The sequence below is a fragment of the Lithobates pipiens genome, unplaced genomic scaffold, assembly GCF_037356315.1.
Source record: "Lithobates pipiens isolate NorthernLeopardFrog02 unplaced genomic scaffold, aLitPip1_a1.2 Scaffold_1, whole genome shotgun sequence".
In the NCBI taxonomy this organism is placed as follows: Eukaryota; Metazoa; Chordata; class Amphibia; order Anura; family Ranidae; genus Lithobates; species Lithobates pipiens.
The window spans coordinates 231,993,807-232,019,106 of record NW_027507685.1 but is presented as its reverse complement, the minus strand read 5'-3'; the positions used below and the strand labels follow the sequence as shown (position 1 = coordinate 232,019,106).

Sequence of the window (25,300 nt, the reverse complement as noted above, 5' to 3'; positions counted from 1 at the left end):
AAGAAGAAGAAGAAGACGGGCCACCGCCTGTAAAAGAGCTATAAGAAGGCGCGGTGGCCCAGCAGAAGAACCGAAGAGGGGACAAGACCCCCGAAGTCGGGAGAAGAGGCCGGCGGCGAGGAAGAAAGCCGGACTTCTCCGTTAGCAAAAGAGCTACAAGAAGATAGCGGAGGAGTCCGGCGAGAAGACCCCTGAAGACGGAAGACCCCCGGAGCTGTGCAATAAAATATTTTAACCCTGTGTTGTGTTTTTTTGTACTTTTTTTCACAGGTGAATGGGTAGGGGTACATTGTACCCCATACTCATTCACATAGGGTGGGGGGCCGGTATCCGGGGGCCCTCTTATTAAAGGGGGCTCCAGGATTCCGATAAGCCCCCCACCCGCAGACCCCGACAACCAACGGCCAGGGATGTCGGGAAGAGGCCCTTGTCCTCATCAACATGGGGACAAGGTGCTTTGGGGTGGGGGGGCCGCGCGGCCCCCCCTTCCCCAAGGCACCCCCCCATGTTGAGGGCACGCGGCCTGGTACGGCTCAGGAGGGGGGGCGCTCGCTCGCCCCCCTTTCCTGGCCGGCCGGGTAGCGTGCTCGGACAAGGGTCTGTTGTGGACTTGGGGGGGAACCCCACACCGATTTTTTTTTGGCGTTGGGGTTCCCCTTTAAGTCCATACCAGGCGGCGGGGCCAGCGACGTCTTCGTCGCGGGCCCCGCCTACCTGGATACCCGCTCGAAATGAGCGGACTTTTCTCCGGGTGGGAAAAGTCCGCTCATTTCAAAAGTACGGCGGACTGGCACACACACGGGCGGATTGTCCGCCGAAATGCGAGTCCAGCGGACAGTATTTCCAACATTCCGAAATACTTAGTCCGCCAGACTGCACGCTAAAAAAGGTCCGCTGAAGCCCACACACGAGCGGACTGTCCGCTGAAATGTGTTTCGGCGGACTAAGTAGGCCAGACAGTCCGCCCGTGTGTACGCGGCTTTACAGTTTCTGCCCATAGTGTACTGCTGAGGACTATTGAGACTTGTTTCCTTCCTGTTGTGTTCTTCCAAGGACTGCTGAGACTAATGCCCCATACACACGGTCGGACATTCCGACCACAAAATCCATCGGATTTTTTCTGACAGATTTTGGCCGAAACTTGTGTTGCATACACACGGTCGCACAAAGTTGTGGGAAAATCCGATCGTTCTGAACGAGGCGACGTCAAACACGTACGTCGGGACTATAAATGGGCCAGTAGCCAATAGCTTTAGTCTCTTAGTTTATTCTGAGCATGCGTGGCACTTTGTCCTTTGGAATTGTCTACACACGATCGTAATTTATGCGATCGGATTTTGTTGTCGGAAAATTTTAGATCCTGCTCTCAAACTTTTTGCGTTGGAAAATGCAACGAAAAAAGTCAGATGGAGCCCACACATGGTCAGATTTTCCGACAACGTGATCCGATCGCACATTTTCCCTCGGATAATCCGACCGTGTACACGGCATAAGACCAGCCATAGATGGTTTGAATCTCAGCCAGCTCAGCAGGAACCAGCCTAGATTCAAACCATGTATGGGCAGGCTGACTGTACCATGTTGATAAATCCACTTGGGTACAACCAGCAAGTCAGATTTTACTTGTGATTATCGATAGCAGCTGCTATAGCCGCCCTGCCACAAGAAGACCAGCCTCAGCAAGAGCGATTCCCCTGTCAGCACTATCTGTGTTGAGGGCAGAATCGTGAGAATTTCTTCAAATTTGCACCATCTATGATCTGCTTTATGGTTTTTCCCTTCCATATACTACTAAGTACTATTGAGACTTGTGGTTTCTCCCCGTCATGTACTGCAAAGTCTGCTGACACCTATAGTTCCTCCCTGTAGTTTATTGCTGAGGGCTACTAAAACCTTTGGTTCCTCCCTGTTGTATTATGCCAAGATTGTTCTGATACCAATACCGGTATCAGTGTCGATTCTAAGCATTTGCATGAGTATCGGTACTTGTGCAAATGCCACCTGAAACCTATACTTTCAGGCTCCTTTCTTTCATCTGTCAGCGGGATTCCCCTCACTAACAGCTGAAATAATTTTTAAACAGCCCAAAATTATCGGTTGTTAAGGAGCGGTGCCACCGCGTCCTTAACAACCGATGACTCATTCAGCTGTCAGTAGAGTTCCCTTGTTGACAGCTAAAGTAAAGTCCCAGCAATTGGAGCTGTCAAAAAAACAAAAAACACAACAACTGGACAATGTTTATCAACAGCATTGCTCAGCCACTTAGCTCAGCTCCGCACAGATCCAAATCATCTATATTCAATGAATTATGTTCCTCTTTTGCAACGTACTTTACAAGATCTAAAAAAAATATGATATTAAGCAACACTCATGGTTTGGGAGGATTAATATATTAAAAATGGATATAATACCGCAATTCTTGTATTTTTTTCAAACTATCCCTGTTTGTGTTCCTAGGTCCTTTTTTTCCACTCTACAATTGGCTTTTAAAACATTTATTTGGGGCCATAAAATAAAAACAAGACTACAAAAGAAATTATTATCACTGCCAAAAACGAAAGGAGGTGCGGGTGCACCAGACTTGTATTACCATTATGTTTCAGCAGTCCTCACTAGACTGGTGGATTGGTTTCATTGTTCCGATACTAAACAATGGGTAAAATTAGAACAAGGGTTGAATCGACTTAATCTAAAGGTGTTGCCGTGGTTATATTTGTCTGGTAGCAATACATACCGAGAGTTGCTAGAGACTATGCCCTCTCTTACATCCCATTTGTTGAATATATGGGCTAAAACAGTTATACAATTGGGACTTTCCTCCTGTGAAGGACCTATGACACTTCTATTTGGCAACCCTTTTTTCCCACCGGCATTAACCCCTTCCCGCCGAGCGTACGCAGATCTGCGTACTCGGCTTCCGGGGGGTATACCGGGATGATGCCCGCACCTGCAGGCATCATCCCGGTACCGTTTTTTACAGCGGGCGATTGGCTTTCCAGCCATAACAACCGATGCGGCTAAAAGCCGCTCGGCTGTTATGCCGGAGGAGCGGGAGGGGACGTCCCCCCCTCCCGCCGCCTCTCGCCGCTGTTACCGGTGCTCCCGCTCGATCGGGAGCACCGATTCCCTGTCCGACGCCTCCGGCTGCTGCGGAGGAACTGGAACGAAGCCGTAATCGGCTTCGTTCCAGTCTCCTCATCGTAAATACGGAAGCGACGTCATGACGTCACTTCCCGTTTACTCGGCTGCCAATGGCGCCGGTTTTAAAAAAATATCCGGTATTCAGAATCGCCGTTTTCGGCGATCTGAATACATTGAAGTGTAAAGGAGGGGTGGGGGGTCTTTTAGACCCCCGATCCCTCCATAAAGAGGACCTGTCACCACCTATTACTGTCACAAGGGATGTTTACATTCCTTGTGACAGCAATAAAAGTGATCAAATTATTTATTTTTTTTTTAAACAATTTAGTCGTTTTAAAATAAATAAAATAAATAAAAAAAAAATAAAAAATTTTCAAAGCGCCCGCCGTCCCCGCGAGCTCGCGAAGCAAAGAAAACGCATACGGAAGTCGCGCCCGCGTATGTAAACGGTGTTCAAATCACACATGTGAGGTATCGCCGCGATCGTCAGAGCGAGAGCAATAATTCTAGCAGTAGACCTCCTCTGTAACGCTAACCTGGTAACCGTAAAAAATTTTTAAAGCGTCGCCTATTGAGATTTTTAGGTACCGTACTTTGTCGTCAATCTACAAGTGCGCGCAATTATAAAGTGTGACATGTTTGGTATCTATTTACTCGGCGTAACATTATCTTTCACATTACGCAAAAAAATTGGGCTAATTTTACGGTTTTGTTTTTTTTTTATTCATGAAAGTGTCCCTTTTCCCAAAAAGTTGCGTTTAAAACACCACTGCGCAAATACCGTGTGACATAAAATATTGCAACAATCGCCGTTTTATTCTCTAGAGCCTCTGCTAAAAAAATATATATAATGTTTGGGGGTTCCAAGTAATTTTCTAGCAAAAAATATGGATTTTAACTTGTAAACACCAAATTCCAAAAATAGGCTTAGTCATGAAAGGGTTAAATAGGACAAGTTTTCTTATATGGATTAGGGAATCTCATTATAGATTGAGCCATATTGTATGTCAGGGAACAGTCCCGTCTTTAGTAAACCTATTTCCTACACAGCGACCATCATTCACGCAAATGTTGGAATACTGGCAGTTACTGTCATTTTGGTCTTCTATTTTCGCAAGTAAGTCCCTGGGTAGAGATTTTCCCCTTTTTTTTTTTATGTGTAAAAGTATCCAAGATATGTGCAACAAAACGAATGTGACCACTATCTATGTAAGTAATTGTATATGTTTGAAATTGTTTAAATATGTGTAATACTTTATAATAATTTTAAATAAAATTAGAATTGAAATAGAAATAGCCCAGAATATCTGCCCATTTGCGTCATATGTTTTTCTTTTTATTGCAGTGCCCCCAGAGGTGAAGGTGTGGGGCCGTCGTCAGTCAGATGATGTGATGAGACTTCAGTGCCTGGTGTACGGGTTTCACCCCCGACCTGTGGATGTGAAGTGGGTGAGGAATGGGGAGGATGATGTTCCTTCAGATGAAATGAGTCCAATTCTCCCCCATCCTGATGGCACCTATCAGATCAGAGTCAGTGTGGAAGTGCCAACCAAGGAGGAAGACACTTACTCCTGTCATGTGGACCACAGCAGTCTGGAGGATGTTCTCACTGTGAAATGGGGTGAGTGATATAAAGTATAGCTATTAGTCTTCTATTATTTGTACAGATAGCTTATTTCACTGTGCTTTTGTATGATACCCAATGATGTGGAGTATAAAAAGAATACAGCTGGTCATACTTGGTTTGTTTTCTTTCTATAAACCAGCGAATAGACAGGGGGATTTTATCCTCCATGCTGTAAGTGGTGCTGTGTTGTTGTACAGATGAAATTGAGGATTGTTCTTTAGGTGTCACCAGGGGATCAGTGGTCCAATTGGATTCTGCAACACTGGGAGACCTTGGTGGTCATCTTTAATGTGAAAAATGCTACTAAATAGCAGTGCCCCACTGTATTTGGTGCACAGTTGTCAGTGGCTAGAGTAGGGAGAGTAACCATGCTTGCCAGGGGCAGCGAAATAGCCCTTGGTGAAAAGTTCTGTTTGAGAAGGGAGAGATTGGGGACACTTCTTTCTGCTCTACTAATCACTGGTCTCTGGAATTATGTCATGGGACCTGTACAGTTTTTTCCCCAAATGCTGTTTGTGCCACCACTCTGCCAGTCAGCCATCCCTCCTACAGATGCTGCTTCAGTAATAGGGATGAGCCAAACATCCCCCGGTTCGGTTCGCACCAGAACATTCGAACGGACTGAAAATTCATACGAACTTTAGAACCCTATTAAAGTCTATGGGACACGAACATTCGAAATCAAAGTGCTAATTTTAAAGGCTAATATGCAAGCTATGCAACAGACAACACCAGCAATAAGGGGTATCTTCGGGTGTATACTGTGCTGGAGGCACACAACACCCACTTTAACTCCTGCAGATGCCTGTATTAGAGAACACCAGCAATAAAGGGTAGATACAGGTGTAGACTGTGCTGTGCTGGAGGCACACAACACCCACTAAACTCCTGCAGATGCCTGTATTAGAGAACACCAGCCAATTATAGCTCAGGGGGTTTAGTACACGCCCCACACTATAGAAGGCCAGCGCGGCAGCCTTGTGTAGTGTGTTCCGGCATGCAGGGAAAGAGCTAGATAGGCAGTGTGTTCTTTTCTCAGGCATCTTAACTTTAAAGTGGTACTTACCTCGGTAGATGGTTCAACTGAATGTCCCCCCTTGGAGACACAGATCCTCTATGCTCACCGGTGGGCCAAAACTCACTTATGAGCTCCCCAACCCAGAAGACGCCAGACGCCACCACAAGGAACCAGGTCTGGCTCCCTGCACTGGTCATATGTGACACCATGCTGTGACGCTAGCGCGCATCGTGTGCGCCAAATGGGCGAGATTTCCCAAAACAAACGATACAAGTGTTGGGTGGCCTTCCAGGGAAGAGACCGCCTCCACCAGGCGAGTCACATGTCTGCCCAGGAGTAAAGAGCAAGAGAGCAAATGTGGCCGAGAAGGACTTCTAGGAAAGAAACAGGACCTGAGCTGATAAAAAACAGTTATAGTTATATACAGGCATAATACAAATAATTAGGCAACATTAAATCCCTAACACGTAGGATTTATGTAGAGAATAGATAGGAGGAAAAAAGATATAGTAGTAAATTCACAACTTTATGTCCTCTATCAAATAATGGAAGCACAAATGATGAATAGATGGAAAGGGGCCAAATGGGATCTGCAGCAGGGAAGGAAAAGGAAGGAAAGAAGTTAAAAGGGGGCAAAAAGAGACCTCACAGAAAAGGTTTGTAGGAAATCCTTTAAAATCATTTAATTTAAACCTAGGGAGATGGTGGCATTGAGACATTCAATCCACATCATTTCTCATTGTAAAATTATCCTGCCCCAGTCCCCCCCTCTTGGGCTCCGAAGAAACACCTCAAGAACCAAAATTCTGACTGACATTAAATCGAAGCGGTGATGTAGCCCAATATGGCGGCCAATGGTGGTCAGCTTGCCATTGCTGGAGTAATATAAATAATTGCAATTCTTTGTCATTGTTCTCAAATTGTCTTGCCCACATAAAATGCTTTGCATTTACAGGTCATTAAATAAATTACTCCCATTGTACCATAGTTTAAGGTGGGGCAAAAATGTCTCCATTGGGTAGTTGATATTTAGTACCCTCAAGTATCCAGGGGCAACGTGGACATTGGCCACATTAAAAGGTTCCACATGGTCCAATCATAGATCATTCTGAAATCTTATAATGTCCATTAGTCAGATGATCTCTTAAAGAAGAGGCTCTCTGGAACACAAGTTCGCGGGTGAGTCCTGCATGTCTACCCAAAACATGATGGTCGGTAAGCAGGTGCCAGTGGTCAAATAGAATCTTTCTGAGTTGACGGTGGTGGGCAGAGTATTAGTGATAAGCTTAACTGTGTCAGCTTCTTGTGGTCTTGATGTATCATAAAGCATTGAGCTTTGAGTATGTGCAAGGGCTCGATTGAAAGCTTTTCTTAAGCTTTCGTGCAAGAGTAACCTCTTAAAAAGGAGGCGCTCTCAAAGTATTCTTCCTTCCTGGTGCAGTTCCTACGCAAGCACAAATATTGTGCATGAATGAGATACTGCGTACCAGTGATTGTGGATGGGCAATAGAGGCATTCAACAGTGTATTGCCAGCTGTAGGTTTGTGGTAGAGATTCGTGCCAATGGTTCCATTATGTTTTACGATAGTCACATCCAAAAAGGGGATCTGCCTATCGTCAAAAACAAAAGTGAAGTTTAGGTTTAAATGATTAAGGTTAAGCAGTTGGATAAACTCTAACGTGATGCCTCTAGTGCCCGTCTACACAATGAACAGATCATCAATATATCTGTACCATAGGAGGATATGATCAAAGAATGATGAGTAATGCCGCGTACACACGACCGGACTTTTCAACATCAAAAGTCCGACGGAATCATTCCGGCAGACCATTCGATCGCGTGTGGGCTGCAGCGGACTTTTGATTTGCAAAAGTCTGACAGACTTTAGAAATGGAACATGTTTCAATTTTTTCCACCAGAACTCCGCCGGACCCAGTTCCTACTGAGAAATCCGCTCGTGTGTTTGCTAGTCCGACGGACAAAAACCAACGCGAGGGCAGCTATTGGCTACTGGCTATGAACTTCCTTATTCTAGTCTGGTCGTACGTCATCACGTTCGAATCCGTCGGACTTTGGTGTGATTGTGTGTGGCCAAGTCCGTTCATTCGGAAAGTCCGTCAGAACTCCGTCAGAACTCCGTCGAAAGTCTGTCAAAGCCTAGTCCCTCGAAAAGTCCGGTCGTGTGTATGCGGCATTACAGTCATCTGAGGTTATCTGTCTTTTCCATCCACCCAAATACAAATTGGCATATGGGGAGCGCACAAAGTCCCCATTGCAACCCCCTGAATCTGTAAATGGTATTGATCACTAAAGATTATATAATTTTTAGTCAGTATAAATTACAATACTTGCAGTATGAATTGGTTCAGGGGCCAGGACACCTGGTCCTGTTCCATCAGGAACAATCCAGCAATCTGGACACCACGCTCGTGGGGGATACTCAAATACAATGCTTCGATATCTATAGCACGAGAAGGGTGCCTGGAGGGACCTGGATTCCCTCTGTGTTTTAAGAGATCTGTCGTATCGTGTATATATGAAAGTAGGTGATTGCACATTTTTATGAGTTTTGGGTAATGTGTAAAAGGTGTGGACACGTGGAAATTTGGGGACAAGGAAAGCGAGGGTATATCGATCAACGAGGCCTTGCATGAAGGCCTCAGTGCAGACATCCCAAAGTTCACCAATAAAAGGTCTGTATGGTAGTAGGGATCGGTCTCTACCAGTTCTGATTATTTAAAACCGCGTGACAAATTGTTTGTTATTGGGCGTGTATCATTAAGACAATATTACCGCCTTTGTCCAATAGCTTTATAACGATATCGGAGCACTTTTTCGTATATAATAATTTTTGGATGATGGTACTTTGCCTTTGTATAAGATTTCAACTTAGAGGCAACAATTTTTCACTACATACTATTGACGCTAGGTTGACTGGTCTGAAGTTTCCAGGTACGTATCTTGGCCTTCATTATCAGCTGCAAACTATAGTGGAGCACTGTGCTAACAAAGGGCTAAACATTTAGAAGCCGTTATCCAAGTATAAATCACTATGTTTGGGGACACATACACTGTAAGGCAATTTTACCTTCCCAACCGCTACCCCCTTTAGCTGCAGAGGCAGTAGCTGGGGTTGTACATACAGTATGCTGCAGCCGTGATGCTTTGCAGTAGGAATTATATCCACTGTCACTTTTTGCAGGTGTTAACGAGCAGTAAAAAAGAAAGGGAGAGGTTCAGGATCACAGAGGACATTTCAAGGAGGCTGTAAAAAACTGATGTATATATTTTCATGAACAAAAGATTACAGGGCCACTAAATAGAGGATGTTTATGGATTAAAGTGTTACTAAACCCAAGACGCTGCATTCACTATATCTGGTCTCCCACAGTACACAGAACATGGAAATGCAATTATGTTAGTAAATATAAACTGCTAAATACCTTTTCTCATCAACAGTATAGAGCAGTCTTGTGATTTCTATCAGTTCCTGGTGAAGCTTGTACCGGTAGGAGAAGTTTTCATACTCAACTGAGCTGTCCTATGAGGCTGCAGGGCTCCTGATCCTCTGTCTGGACATGTCTGGACAGTGCTGATTGGCCCTGCACTGATCACATGCACTCTCCCAAGAAAAAAACACCTCTCTAGCAAGACGCACCAGAGTATGTGCAGCCTGACTCCAAAAGCTCTGTTTTATCCAGATTTGTCCAGGGGGACAGAGTATGGAGGGGAGGATCTGTGTATACAGGATCAAGCAGCCTTTTTACACAATGCAGCATGCTTTACTGCATATACAGATTGATTTTACTGTTGTGGGTTTAGGAACACAAATTTTGGAGAATAAGAATATGCTTTGGCTCTTTAAAACACTTTAAAATCTGTTACTTTTTTTTTTTTCATTAAATGCATTTTCCATAAACCTGCATCTGAATTATGCATAGTCTTCCCTAAAGATTTTACAGTTGAAAATCACAGTAGAACAGTTTTCTTTTGTGTTTCTTCCTCAGAACCCCAAAAAGACCCGCCAATCGGAATTATAGTTGGTGCTGCCGTCAGCTGTTTTGTTGTAGCTATTTTTATTGGTGGAGTTTTTGTACACATAAGTAAGTAATGTTACAGAATTAAAGCTTTTGCTTTCCATAAATTTTATGAGTCTTAAAATTTACTTCTGATAACCTAACATTCTCATTGCAGAGAATAGCCAGTATAATGCTTTATTGCAGATTATGCAGAGCCATCTAGTAACAGTAGATTTTTTTAATGGTAGATGCTGGATAGCTAAAAGATATCTAAACCCACAAAACAAAAGTTTAACATAGTGCAGATGACCAGTCCTTATATGTGGTGGCTGCATTTGTTTATTTTTTCTAGGCTTTTATCACACAGGCTGGACTGTAAACATATCTGCCTTTGGTAATCTCCATTTCATGATGGATTGATAGGATTAGTAGTTTTCATTAGCGAAACGTATTTTCATTTGGGTCAAGGCCGGTTTGCAGAAAATGACTAAAGTCCAAAACTCCTATTTAAGTCAAAGAGAGAAGAATGATAAAAAAAAATGAATGTCTATTTTCTAGGCTAGGCAAGGGATAGTCAGACAAACGACATGGTCTTATCTCCCATGGAAATCTGGTATAGGTGGTAATGGGGGACCGTCACACAAGAAAAGGGTGCACGTAAAAATACATACTGGACCCTTATTCTTGATGAGGTTGTTGATAAAGGCTGCCAAATAAATTGGCAGCAAATGGCAGCTTTGTTTCTTAAAGAACTGCAGTCTTCTCACATAATCTGTAATAAAAACATCTTTGCCATTCTGAAGCTTCCCTCCAACCACTTTGCATATTTTATATATACTGTGATTCTGTACTTGCCAAATATGCTGCAGAAATCTCCCTACACTAAGTCTGGATGCAACCATTTTAACTGTGGGCAGCTGAAGCTGTCTGTTCACTTCCTGGATTTACACAGACACACAGAGGCACACCTCCATCTCTGCAGCTCTTATTGGCTCTCTTATGACTCATTCCCCCCTCCCTTCCTTCCACTTTTTAAAGTGACCAGGGATTCACATAATCTATGCCAGGTCTTTATCCTTGTTGAGGGTGTGTTATGGATGTTATAGGGGACCCCATACAAAAAAATAAAAATGGCATAGGGGTCCCCTTTGGGTTTGGCATGAATTTTAAGGAGAAACTCCATCCAAAAAGATGGATAAAAGATCAGAGTCCCAAAATATCAATATCAGACCCTTATTTGGAGTATGCACGCTATAAATGTTCTTAACATGAAAAAAAGGACTAGTAAGCTACATTGCATTACATTTCTGTCTTTTGGGTTTAGATACATTATTATTAGCAGACCAGGTTTGTCTGGCACTTTGTTTACTTTAAGTTACTTTACTTTAAGTTTAAATTTGTATTTTTTGAAAGTTACTTAGAACCCCAAAACATTATATATTTTAGAAGAGACCCTAGATAGTAAAATGGCAATCATTGAAATTATTTTATGCCACACAGTATTTGCGCCAGTGGCGGCTGGTGAAGTTTTTAGATGGGGGGGCGCCAGACCCCGCCCATAATTTTGTCCCCTCCCACTTCTCATAAACCACGCCCCTTATGTAATCTGAAAAAAAAATTGGCGTGGGTTCCCCCCTCCGAGAGCATACCAGGCCCTTAGGTCTGGTATGGATTCCAAGGGGAACCCCCTACGCCGAAAAAACGGCGTGGGAGTCCCCCCCAGATCCACACCAGACCCTTATCCGAGCACGCTACCCGGCCGGCCAGGAAAGGGGGTGGGGACGAGCAGGCGGCCCCCCCCCCTCCTGAGCCATACCAGGCCGCGTGCCCTCAACATGGGGGGTGCCTTGGGGGAGGGGGGGGCGTGCGGCCCCCCCACCCCAAAGCACCTTGCCCCCATGTTGATGAGGACAAGGGCCTCTTCCCGACAACCCTGGCCGTTGGTTGTCGGGGTCTGCGGGCGGGGGGCTTATCGGAATCCGGGAGCCCCCTTTAATAAGGGGGCCCCGGATACCGGCCCCCCACCCTATGTGAATGAGTATGGGGTACAATGTACCCCTACCCATTCACCTGTGAAAAAAAAAAGTACAAAAAAAACACAACACAGGGTTAAAATATTTTATTGCACAGCTCCGGGGGTCTTCCGTCTTCGAGGGTCTTCTCGCCGGACTCCTCCGCTATCTTCTTGTAGCTCTTTTGCTAGCGGAGGAGACCGGCTTTCTTCCTCGCCGCCGGCCTCTTCTTCCGACTTTGGGGGTCTTGTCCCCCTCTTCGGTTCTTCTGCCGGGCCACGGCGCCTTCTTATAGATCTTTTGCAGGCGGTGGCCCGGTCTTCTGACGCCGCCGCCGCCCGTTCTTCTTCTTCTTCTTCTTCTCCAGGAGATGTTGACTCGACGATCTCTCCGGCCGCAATGCCAGGGACGCGCTGAGCTGCCACTTATATAGGGACAATGGGGCGGTGTCACATGGGTTGATCACATGGGTTGATTTCACATGGTGCCCCCGCCCCCTTACGATGTCACAGCCCCGGAGGATGCTGGGACTGTCACCATGTGACATCAACCCATGTGACCAACCCATGTGACATCAACCCATGTGACACTGCCCCATTGTCCCTATATAAGTGGCAGCGCAGCGCGTCCCTGGCATTGCGGCCGGAGAGATCGTCGAGTCAACATCTCCTGGAGAAGAAGAAGGAGAACGGGCGGCGGCGTCGTCAGCGGCGACAGAAGACCGGGCCACCGCCTGTAAAAGAGCTATAAGAAGGCGCGGTGGCCCGGCAGAAGAACCGAAGAGGGGGACATGACCCCCGAAGTCGGAAGAAGAGGCCGGCGGCGAGGAAGAAAGCCGGGCTCCTCCGCTAGCAAAAGAGCTACAAGAAGATAGCGGAGGAGTCCGGCGAGAAGACCCCCGAAGACGGAAGACCCCCGGAGCTGTGCAATAAAATATTTTAACCCAGTGTTGTGTTTTTTTTGTACTTTTTTTTCACAGGTGAATGGGTAGGGGTACATTGTACCCCATACTCATTCACATAGGGTGGGGAGCCGGTATACGGGGCCCCCTTATTAAAGGGGGCTCCCGGATTCCGATAAGCCCCCCGCCCGCAGACCCCGACAACCAACGGCCAGGGTTGTCGGGAAGAGGCCCTTGTCCTCGTCAACATGGGGACAAGGTGCTTTGGGGTGGGGGGGCCGCACGCCCCCCCCTCCCCCAAGGCACCCCCCATGTTGAGGGCACGCGGCCTGGTATGGCTCAGGAGGGGGGGGGGCCGCCTGCTCGTCCCCACCCCCTTTCCTGGCCGGCCGGGTAGCGTGCTCGGATAAGGGTCTGGTGTGGATCTGGGGGGGACTCCCACGCCGTTTTTTCGGCGTAGGGGGTTCCCCTTGGAATCCATACCAGACCTAAGGGCCTGGTATGCTCTCGGAGGGGGAACTCACGTCAAATTTTTTTTCAGAAATTTGGCGTGGAGTTCCCCCTTCAGAGCTCATTCTCTGATTGGCCACGGCAAAAGTCGCCTGGCCTGGGGAAACCTTTCTGGCTGTGAAAGCTTTTTTTCCATTCATTCAGCTAAATGCATCAACAAAGTAGAAACTAGAAAGCCTTTATGCGGTGACTCACCTCTCACTGTCTTGCAGCTCCGCTCAGGCTGAGGAACGGAGCTGCCGACGTCACTTCCGGGTTTCGTGAAGCAGCCGAAAGCCGGAAGTGACCTGCCTGTCTAAGAATGACAATGCTCCCGCCCGTAGAATCACAGTGATTTTACGGGCAGAAGCTAGTCGGCGTTCTACAGTGCGCCGCAAGGCGGGTTTTTAACCTGCAAATAAAGCGCCATGGATGCAATCTTGTGATTGCATCGACGTGGCGCTTCTCATAGTGCACTGTGACCGGCGCCACAGTACACTATGTTAAATTGTTAAATGACATTTTTTTTTTTTTTTTTAAATGTCTTAAAGGGCCCGTTTTTTTTTTTTTTGTTTTTTTTTTTACTTTTTTTTTTTTTACACCTAGGGGGAGGGGGGGCGGCGCCCGGGCGCCCCCTATGGGCGGGCCGCCACTGATTTGCGCTGCAGTCTTTAAAATTTAATTTTTATGGAAAAAACACACTTTAAAGAATAAAAAAAAATATTTACCCCAATTTTTTTGCATAATGTGAAAGATGATGATCTGCCGAGTAAATAGATATCTAAACATTTCATGCTTTAAAATTGTGCACTCTCGTGGAATGACGACAAATTATGGTACCTAAAAATCTCCATTGGTGACATTTTAAACAAACATTTTTACAAGTTACCCATTTAGAGTTATGCCCTGTACAAACGGTCGGAATTTCCGACAACAAAATCCATCAGATTTTTTCAGACGGATTTTGGCCCAAACTTGTTTAGCATACACACGGTCGCACAAAGTTGTCGGAAAACGCGATTGTTCTGAACAAGGTGATGTAGAACATGTACGACGGGACTATAAACGGGCCAATAGCTTTCTTGTAATTTAGGTTGAGCATGTGTGCCACTTTGTCCATCAAAATTGTCTACACACGATCGGAATTTAAACAATCGGATTTTCTTGTCGGAAAATTTTAGATCCAGCTCTCAAACTTTGTGTGTCGGAAATACTGACACTCATTTGCCGACAACACGATCTGATCGCACATTTTCCGTCGGAAAGTCCAACCGTGTGGACAGGGTATTACAGAGGAAGTCTTGTGCTAGAATGATTGCTCTCACTATAATATTTGTGGCAATACCTCATATGTGTGGTTTAAAACATAGTTTACAAATGTGTGCGCAACTTGCGTATGCATTCACTTCCGCGTGCTAGTACAGAGGGATGGGGCACTTTAATTTTTTTTTTTCCTTTTTATTTTTACACTGTCCCTTTATTTATTTTTTGATCACTTTTTTTATTCCTATTACAAGGAATGTAAACATCCCATGTAATAGAAATAAGGATCACAGGTCGTCTTTTTAGAGAGATCCGGGGCCAAAAAGATCTCAAATCTCTAATTTACCTTAAAAAAATATTTTTGATATTTTGCTTTTAAACGATTGATTTAACAAATAAAATAAAAATAAAATAAAAAATACTCTGGCCAGGGAACCGGACGTGATGTCAGAGGTCGCTCTGGTCCTCCAAAGATATAGAGATGAGGGGTGGGCATCTTAGCCTCACTTTTTTCCATGCCCAACTAACGGCTGCATCGGATTGCTCCTGGGCTTCACCTATGGGTCCGGTAAGCCTGGAAACAACCAGGAAGCGGCACTTCTAAAAGTGATACTGCAGCGAATCCGCTCACGGGACCACTTGTATCTTGTAGAGAACTTAGTAAAAACAGTACCGGCATTATGGCAGCTAGCTGCTGCCATAAGTCCATTATTTAACATCAAAGTTATGACTTTTTTTTTACTATGGGCCAGTTAGTAAGTGGTTACTTATATCACTTTTGGACTCCCAAGATCCCGGTTAGATTTTTTTTTATTTTATATTATGGAGAACAGATGTAAAATAGGAAGGTGGGCAGAAACATCTAAAACCCCCAGTTGTATAGGAGCGGAGTCAGGAATTATAGCAGGGAGATCACACTGTTGGAGTATTCAACCCCCAGAAGTCAGAAGGGGATTCCACCCACTAAGCTCTATCTAATGCAGGCCATACATGGTCGAATTTCAAACGAATTTTCTTTTCAAAATCAGAAAATTTGTTTATTTGTGATCCGATGATGCCACCATTGATTTTCGAAATTTGGCCGACCAAGCTTTCAATTTCACCTCATGTTGCTACAGAAAATAATTTTCCTGGCCGGGAATCTTCTTTTCTCTCCGTAAATTTTCTTTTCTCATTACATTTCTCGCACGATTCTCCCATCATTGATTAGAAAAACGTTAGTTTTTCAAAAAATTTCCAACATGTCCGATTTCTCAAATTTGATTTCCACATGAAAATCGACTGTTGCTACAGCCCACTAATGGTGCGAAATCCATACGAAAATTCTTCGATACGATTTGCGAAAGAAAATTCTTTCGAAATTCGAACAGTGTATGGCCGGCATAAGGCTCCATTCACACCTGAGCGTATTGATTTATTGCCATTTTCAGGCCTTTTACAAGTGTATTACAAGCATTTTACAGCTTCAGGCGTTTTTGTTTAGACAATATAAAGCACTAGGGGGAGGAGGGGGGAGAAAAAATTAGCGGTGGAGTGATGCTATTTTAGCAGAAAACAAGCGACAAAACACTCGTAAAATGCTCTAGTCACATGTTTCTATTGAAGTATATGGGGCCAAAAATGCTTGTAATCTGCCAAAAATAAGCTCATGTACTTTGAGCTTTAGGTGCTTTGCTTCAGGAAACAAAATGCTCAGAGCTACAAGCAGAAAATCGCTCAGGTGTGAACGAGCCTTACCCACCCTCATTTTTTATATGTTATGTAGAACATACTAAAAAGACGAAGAGCAACCCAAGAGGGGTAGGGACACAAAATGATCCAGGGTAGGGGGAACATGGCCATATTTGGTCAGTGATGTTCTATTCCAACCCTGAATGATCTGCTCATTAAACATTTCCAAAAGTGCTTGCTTTTACAGTAAAGGATAAAAGTGTTTTTATGCTGCTACAGGCATACCCCACTTTTAAGTAAACAATGGAGGTGTATTTACTAAAGCTGGAAAGTGCAAAATCAGGCTCACTTCTGCATAGAAACCAATGAGCTTCTAACCCCAGCTTGTTCAATTAAGCTTTGGTTATAAAACCTGGAAGCTCATTGGTTTCTATGCAGAAGTGAGCCTGATTTTGCACTCTCTACCTTTAGTAAATAAACCCCAGTGTGGTATGCCTATATTTGCTTTTTGTATGGCATGGGAAAAATTTAAAATTTTCTCTGTGATAGTATGCAAGGACATTTTATTTCCTGTATTTGATATTTTATTTTCTCTAATTTAATTTCTTCTGTTTATCTCAGAAAGAAAAGCCAGTTACAAGAGAGCAAATTGTAAGTATTTATAAACACATTCTGTTTTGGTGTTATGATCGGTGGGGTTTATTAAAAGATAATTTGTACTACTTTTGGGTCAGTTTTATTTTAGTTATATTTTTAATTCAGAATTTTTTGTTTACAATTTTTTATTCGAAAAATGCAAAAGGTGTTAAAAAAAAAGAGAAAAACACATTCTGAGCATGCGTGGCACTTTAACCGTTGGAATTGTCTATACACGATCGGAATTTAGATACATTATTATTAGAAGATCGGATTTTGTTGTTGCAAAATTTTAGACCAAGCTCTCAAACTTTGTGTGTCGGAAATTCCGATGGAATTCAATTTTAATAGCAATATAAACTATAACATCTTTTACAAATAAACATTAAATATAAGGTGCATCTAATGACAAACATGACTCACAGCACATAAGGATATTCTAAATGGACAGCAAAGTAAAAGCTTTTTACTCTAAAACTAGAACTATATGACACTTTCTTTTTTGTTTCTTTTAGAATTGTTGCTCTTTTTTGTTTATAGCACAAAAAAATTAAAACCACAGGAGGTGATCAAATACCACCAAAAGAAAGCTCTATTTATGGAAAAAAAAAAAAAAAAAAGGGACATTTTATTTGGGTACAACGTTACACAACCAAATTGTCAGTTAAAGCAACGCAGTGCGGTATTGCAAAAAACAAAAAACAAAAAAAAAAATGCCCTGGTTAGAAAGTTAGGAAGTGGGTAAATCCTTCTGGGGCTGAAGTAGTTATATATGTACTCAATTTAAATAAAAAAAAAAAAATAAAAAAAATCTGAATATCATGAGTGCTGAACATTGCATAATCTGCATTGTTAGCTCTCTATACAGATACCTCATAAAGGGGAAACTGCTGTATGTGTGGATGTAGGTTGTTTTCTCTCTGTGACATAATAGAAGGGACTCTATTATGCAACGGCTTAATATGTTGTTTGCTGAATATACTGTAATTCCATATTAAATGGAAGCAAAATCAATTGGTTGGAATTCTAAAGTCTTGTACACATGATCCAATTGTTGGCAGAGGATTGTCTGTTGACAGACTGCTGTCCTAAAATCTGACCGTTAGTACGCTCCTTTTGTTGTCCAACTTTCAGCCAACAAATGTTGGATGACATGCTAATACATTTTCGGCGGAAAACGGTTTGTTGTCAGATTTTCTGATGGTCAATACACAAGTCCGTCACACAAAAGTTGAAAGTACAAACAGGCATGCTCGGGATCAATGCTCACTAAATACGAAATTGGCAGAAGGGGCCCAATGGTTGGCACACAAGATCTGAAATTACTCGTAGTATGTCACTACGTTCGTGTTTGTTGCCTGACAATTGTGTACCATTAGTATGCACAAGATCCAGGCACATGCCCTTAAGACAAAAATCAGACGCTCGATTGGCCAACAATTGGATCATGACGTGTGTATGAGGCTTTAGAGAGGGGGCAGGTAGGGACATTTCAAATGTGTGCACGTGCACTGCCTTGAGAGTTCTGTACTCTAAGCCCTTGTACACATGGTTGGACATGCCGACAACAAAATCTGTCGGATTTTGTCCGACGGATTTTGTCCGAAACTTATGTTGCATATACGTTGTCGGAAAATCCGATCGTACGTAATGCGACAATGTTATTTTGTTACGACGGGACTACGTTCAGGCTAGTAGCCAATAGCTTTGGTCTAGGGATTTGATCCGAGCATGCGTGGCACTTTGTCCGATCGGAATTCTCTACACACAATCGGACAAACTCCGATCGTTTCATATTGTCGGAAAGTTTTATAGCCCAGCTCTAAAACGTTGTCCGTCGGATATTCCAACGGAAACAGTCCGATGGAGCCCACACACAGTCGGATTATCCGACAACACGGTCCGATCGGACATTTTCCGTCGGAATGTCCGACCGTGTGTACAAGGGCTTACAATTTCCCAACCTCTCACCCTATATTGTCTCAGCTTTATTTGCTGCATTTACCATGCCAGCAACCAAATAATATTTGATAAATACCCTTAGTGGCCTGACCTGGACCGATGTTAGTACAGACTACATTTTGCTAATTGGGTGCTCGCAGTCTACCTGTGACTGGCATGTGTGTTCCCTGTGAACTCATTTGCTGTTTGGCAATTTGTTTTAATGTTGGCGCTATATAAATCCATGATAATAATAATAATAATAATAATAATAATGTGTATTGTTTAAAACCAATTAAGCCAGGGGTGCCAAACTCAATTTCATTGTGGGACGCATCAGCATTATGATTGCTCTCAAAAGGGCCGGTTGTAGCTGTAAGATTAGAAGTCCAGCGCATCCCCTCCCCTTACATTAGATGTCAAGAGCCACCCCACCATCAGAAGTGGAGTACCCCACTCTCCTTTACATCACAGTGTACCCCCCTTTCCTTATGCTGCTGCTGGGAAGAAGCTGTATGCATTGCGTGAAAGTAAGGGTCTGGAGGAGGACTGGAGCTCTCCTGCAGCTGCAGGAGAGGTGCGAGGGCCACATGAAATGGCCTGGAGGGCCAGATTTGGCCAGTGGGCCTTGTGTTTGACACCTGTGAATTAAGCTCTGGCAATGCCATTCAAACCAAAATTGTTTTAGCATTTTATTAGACTGAGAATGGGGGGAAAGCTACCCATATTTGGCTAACGTCTGTTTTGCCTGTGCTTCTCAACAGTTATGCAATAGAATTGTTGCACATTAATATATTTTATCACAATTGCCCAATTAATCAGCACCATTTTTTTTTTACAGCTTCAGATGCCAATTCTTAGTCATGCAACAACGATTAAGTGAGTGTACAAGATGATATATTATCTGGAGAACATCACCAAAGCCACAAGAAGAGATACTGTATAATTTTGATCATCATAGACCATACAGATTCAGCTTTTCCATGGGTGTTTTGTCTAATTTCATGAATACATCTGAATTTTTTTTTTAAAGTAGCAAAGGCAAACTTTTTTTTTCCCATGTTGGATAGCGCAAGAGAGGGTTATAACCCGTCAGTTTTTTTCTTATTAATCCGTTTTCAAATAAGGAGCTTTCCCTTCCTGTCCTATAGCCACAACAGAAAGAATCCTTGGTTATCACCAGGATCACTAGAACTACAAATGTCTCCTTTGGAAGATTTCCCCTTTATTCCAGTTCCGGTGGTAACCCATAATTTGGGAATTTCTTTCACTTTTACTCTTAGTGATAACAATAAACAGGACAAATAGAGAGGGTGAATCTCGCAAACAGTGGCACAGTGTTGAAAGGCAACATGGTTTAATATATTTTCTGGAGTTTTTCTTCCTGGTTGATACCAGGTCTGGAATGTAAAAAGTTGCACATCAAAGCTTTGTAGCATATCTGAAAGCAGAGATCAGGCCACCATCAAGGCTGAACAAATGCTTGGCTCTGGACCATTTGATCTTATAGGGCTATGCAAGTGAGCGTCAAAGAGGGCCTTGGCTGCTGAGATAATTGATGAAGGTGGGTTACAAAGATCAAAAGGACCAACCGGCTTTGAAGATTGACCCGGGATACAGAGACATGATACATGGACAATGCTGCCCCTAGAGGCCAATACAACAGGACGGACAGCAATATAATATATTGAGGAGGACTGCCCCATAAATACTGCGATTCATCAATAGTCTAGATAGGATGACAATTGGGTTCGGTCTTGATGGTGTATGATTGAAGGATAAAAGGGCTGCCTGAGATAAAGCTCACTCTGTTACCATCTTAAGCCCAGCTGAGGATGCCATATCTATAGTACAGCTTTGCGATAAATACATTTGATGTTTCTTGTTGTTATATGCTTTGTAATACCTTCCTTTAGTATTTTCATGTTAGCGTTTTCCTATTTTCTTGGGAAATAAATAAGACGTTGTTTTATTAAGCAGTGCGTTTGTTTTCATAGCTAACTTTGATAGTTACTGTTTATAGCACAATAATATAGAGTTTTATCAGAGACTAGATAATTATAGGAGTAGACAAATTTATGGAATAAATAGAGGGAATCCATGACCACCCTCGGATATACATTTAAAATATTTAGTTTAGAAGTTAATATCAATCTCAGCATTTATTTCACACAGACTGCAACAAAACCAGACAGGTGTTCTAGTTAGGGCCGGATTAAGAACATCATGGACCTGGTACTGAGGATTTTGGTGGGGCTTTTTATAAAAAATACAATTTTAAAAATAAAAATGCAAACAATTTTTTTTTATAACAAATTTAATTCAAAAGAGAGAGGGAGGATGAGATTGAGGATGAGCATGCGTGGGAGTGACATCAAGGCAGCCCTTCCAAGGCAAGTGACCAAGGGTACAGAACCCGTAAAGAAAACTGGGTGAAGATAGAAGCACCCGGGACCCGCTGGATTGATCACAGCACATTGCAGGAGGGCTCAGTATGACAGGTAAGTGTACCCTAATGTGCCAATATGCTGTGCATACTTTTACATTATGTCATAACTTACCTCAGCGGCTCTAAAAAGTAGTAATGTTAGGGAAGTTTACTACCGCTTTAATATCCCAGGAGCCTCCCATGGGGCCCCCTACTGAGCAATATTTTTTTTTTTTACCAGTGGTGAAATTAGAGTAGCTGACATCCCCTATGTTCCTCTATACATCACAAAAGTACTCAAGAATAAATGAGTACTAACAATGGGCAGAAAAAATATGAGGACTGAGAAGGTTTCCTTTGGTTGAACTAACAAGCGTGTGCCCATTCAAGAGCTGGTAACATTGAGGATATGCAATATAATTTTAAAGAACAGTTTTTGTGTTTTTTCTATATATTTTATTCTATATCCAGTCAGTGCCGTGCAGTGTAAAATTATAATTATATATATATATATATATATATATATATATATATATATATATATATATACACACATATATACATATATATACACAGACACATATACTGTATACACACACACACACACACACACACTGCATCCAGTGTAGCCAATAGGCTGCAGTGCATTCTGTGGTGTACGGTTTCTAAATACACTTCTGGTGATGTACACAGTATAAAATATAGTGCAGCTGTAGTACAGTTGCTAATACAGTGCAGGCGGTGTACACAGTATCTAATACAGTGTGTACAGTTTCTACTACACTTCTGGTGGTGTACACAATACAGTACAGCTGTAGTACAGTTTCTATTACTTTTCTGGTGGTGTACACCGTATCAAATAGTCTGTACAGTTTCTAATACACTTCTGGTGGTGTATAAAAATGCAGTGCAGCCGTAGTACAGTTTCTACTACTTTTCTGGTGGTGTACACAGTAAACATTAAAGTGCAGCTGTAGTACAGTTGCTAATACAGTGCAGGTGGTGTGCACCGTATCTAATACAGTGTGTATAGTGTCTACTACACTTCTGTATTTTATACCGTGTACACCACCAGTGCAGCTGTAGTGCAGTTACTAATACAGTGCAGGCAGTGTACACAGTATCCAATACAGTGTGGTGTGGCAAAACGAAAAATACATCATATCTGGAAGACCACCAAAGAGAGGTAGATGCTCACAGGCCACTAAAAGAGGGCAAGCAGCCTCTGTGTATACAGTCAACAGTGCTGGTTGTGGACATGGAGCATCCTCTGCAGGTGGTTGTGGGGCACACTTGTCTTTTTTTTGATGCTGGCTGTGTTATTGAGCCAGAACATGCAGAAGAGTTGGTGGAGTGGATAAAGCTGTCCTCATCCTCCTTATCCTCTGTCACCCTGGCTCAGTAGTTTTCCTTCCAACACAACTGCCAAAGTGGCCTATTCCACTGGCTCTTTGTCCACAGTCGCTCTTTCTGTAGACCCACCATCATGCATGGAGGAGTCCCCAGAATTATTCGTCCACAGTGTCGTGAACATGCTGCTGGAGGATGCGCATCAATTTGAAGGCTCTGATGTGGGTTCCCAGGTTGAGGAAGGAAGTAACGTGAGCCTAGCGAGAGGGGGTGCCCAAGAAGGACAAGAAACTGGCAGTCATGTACCCCCAGCTGCAGCATACTGCCAAGTTTGCTCCAGTGATGAGGGAGGGAGGGGATGATGAGATCACTGACAGTACTTGGGTGCCTGAGAGAAGAGAGGAGGAGGAGGCACAACTCCAATGAGGCAGGATGTCCTCTAAGAGGCAGCTTAAAGGGGTTGTAAAGGTTTGTTTTTTTATTTTCTAAATAGGTTCCTCTAAACTAGTGCATTGTTGGTTCACTTGTCTTTTCCTTCGATTTCCCTTCTAAATGTTTTTTTTCTTTGTTTTCTTTGTCTGAATTTCTCACTTCCTGTTCCTCCTCAGTAAGCTGTTCAGTAAGCTGTTCTGGCTGACTAACCACCAGCTCAGATGATGGTGAGAAGTTTACTGAGGAGAAACAGGAAGTGAGATATTCAGACAAAGAAAAAAAACATTTAGAAGGGAAATCGAAGGAAAAGGTAAGTGAACCAACAATGCACTAGCTTAGAGGAACCTATGTAGAAAATAAAAAACAAACCTTTACAACCCCTTTAAGGGCGGCCACCCTATTGCATCACACCACAGAGCTACGCAGGTGCAGGGCGCTGCCGACTCCCCACTTTTAAAAGTTCCTTTGCATGGGCCTTTTTCAACACGTGTGCAGCAGATTGCACCGTTTGCAACCTATGTCTGAAGCGGATCAAGTTGGCCAGAACAGCAGCCTCTTGAGCATCACATGCTTGACCGGATGTATGATGACCTGCCATGCAGTTCATTGGCAACAGCACTGGAAAGACCCAGATCAGAGAAAAAGGTCGGACTTCTCCTTGCTCCTCATCTGGGATCTCCAACCCCACTATACCTCCAGTCCTCTCAAAAACCTGCACTGAGAGGAATGAAGGTATATCAATAGTATTGGCTGCAAGTACTTGCAGCCAATCTGCTAGCAGTACACCTCCATCTGATTTTAGCAGGCAAATTTCCCTACCCCAGTTGCTGAACCATAAAAAGAAATTTGGTCCCAGCCATCCACATGCTCAGCGTCTAAATGCTAGCTCGGCCAAATTGCTAGCACTGCAACTGCTACCTTTTCAGCTGGCAGACTCTGCCCCCTTTCATAAATTTGTGGAATATGCTGTACCTCAGTGGCAGGTTCCAAAGCGACATTTCTTTTCACAGAAGGCCATTCCGGCTCTCTACCGGCATGTGGAAGGCAATGCTCTGGCCTCGTTGGACAGGACAGTCAGCAGTAAGGTGCATATCACCACTGACTCATGGTCCAGCAGGCATGAGCAGGGACGTTACCTTTCCTTGATGGCGCAATGGGTAACTCTGCTGGCAGCTGGGAAGGATGCACGACAGGGTTCAGTATTGTTGGAGCTTGTTCCGCCTCCAAAATGCTAGTGGTGATTCTGCTACAGCTATCTCCTTCACCCTCTGCTCTTCTTCTTCCTCTATAGCCTTTTCTGCAGATTTGTCCTCCGAACCAATGGTGCTCTGTAAGCGTTCAAGGGGCTACGCAAGCGGTCAGGCAAAAAGAAGCCATGCGTTGCTTGAGTTGGTCTGCTTAGGGGACAGGAGCCACACTGGGGCAGAGATTCTGCAGGGGCAGGCTCAGAGGTGGTTGACGCCACACCAGCTTCAGCCAGGAATGGTTGTATGCGACAATAGCGCCAACCTTCTCTCCGCCCTCTGACAGGGACACTTGACCCATGTTCCATGATTGGCACATGTCCTGAATTTGGTGGTGCCGCAGTTCTTGAGGAGGTACCCAGGCTTACAGGATCTCCTGAGGCAGGCCAGGAAAGTCAGTGCTCATTTCCGCCAGTCATATAATGGCAGTGCTCAACTGGCTAACATTCAAAGGGAAAGCAACCTGCCCACCAACCGCCTCATTTGTGACATGCCCACCAGGTGGAACTCAACATTGGCAATGCTGCAGCAGCTGCACATGCAGCAGAGGGTCATAAATGAGTACCTGTGCGAGTATGGCACCAGAACAGGGTCAGGGGAGCTTGGCTTTTTTTTACCACGGCAGTGACTACTGATCAAGGATGCATGCACTGTCCTGTTACCATTTGAGGAGGAAAAAAGGATGGTGAGCAGCGACAATGCATGCATCAGTGACACTGTCCCTCTAGTCTTCCTGTTTTAGTACACGCTTTGTGGAATAAGGGACAGGACAATTGAGGTAGAACAGCGGGAGGAAAAGGAGGACTTCCTTACCTCTCAAGGCCCCCTTTATCCAGATAGTATTCCTGCAGGCCCACCAAACACACAGGAAGAGGAGGAGGAGGAGGAGGAGGAGGAGGATTGTGTCAGCATGGATGTAGAGGAGAACACTTGGCAGCAGTCTTCAAGGGATGATTTTCAGTCCCAAGAAACCCAAGGAGTTGTACGTGGCTGGGAGGAGGTAGTTATGGATCATGTGATCCTTATTGATCCAGCGGACTCAGAATCGGATGTCTCTGTAAATCCTACGGACCCTAGAATTCGTGGCGTCAAGGAGAGGGATCATTACTGGCTGGCAACCCTTCTTG

The 25,300-nt window shown here is 43.9% G+C and overlaps 1 protein-coding gene across 3 annotated transcripts in view; it reads left to right on the top strand.

The window, feature by feature from the left end:
- LOC143984443 (major histocompatibility complex class I-related protein 1-like) overlaps nucleotides 1–20,695 on the top strand; it is a 37,303-nt gene extending 16,608 nt beyond the window's left edge. Inside the window, exons 4-7 of one of the 3 annotated variants that reach the window (XM_077484617.1) lie at nucleotides 4,487–4,762; nucleotides 9,795–9,890; nucleotides 16,764–16,793; nucleotides 19,561–20,695. In XM_077484617.1, coding sequence (XP_077340743.1) covers nucleotides 4,487–4,762; nucleotides 9,795–9,890; nucleotides 16,764–16,793; nucleotides 19,561–19,580 — 422 coding nt within the window. In that variant the 3' untranslated portion in view covers nucleotides 19,581–20,695. Of the gene's footprint in view, nucleotides 1–4,486; nucleotides 4,763–9,770; nucleotides 9,891–16,763; nucleotides 16,794–19,560 lie in introns of all 3 variants that reach the window. The other 2 variants (XM_077484613.1, XM_077484623.1) reach the window with 2 other exon arrangements.
- The last annotated feature ends 4,605 nt before the right edge of the window (nucleotides 20,696–25,300 follow it).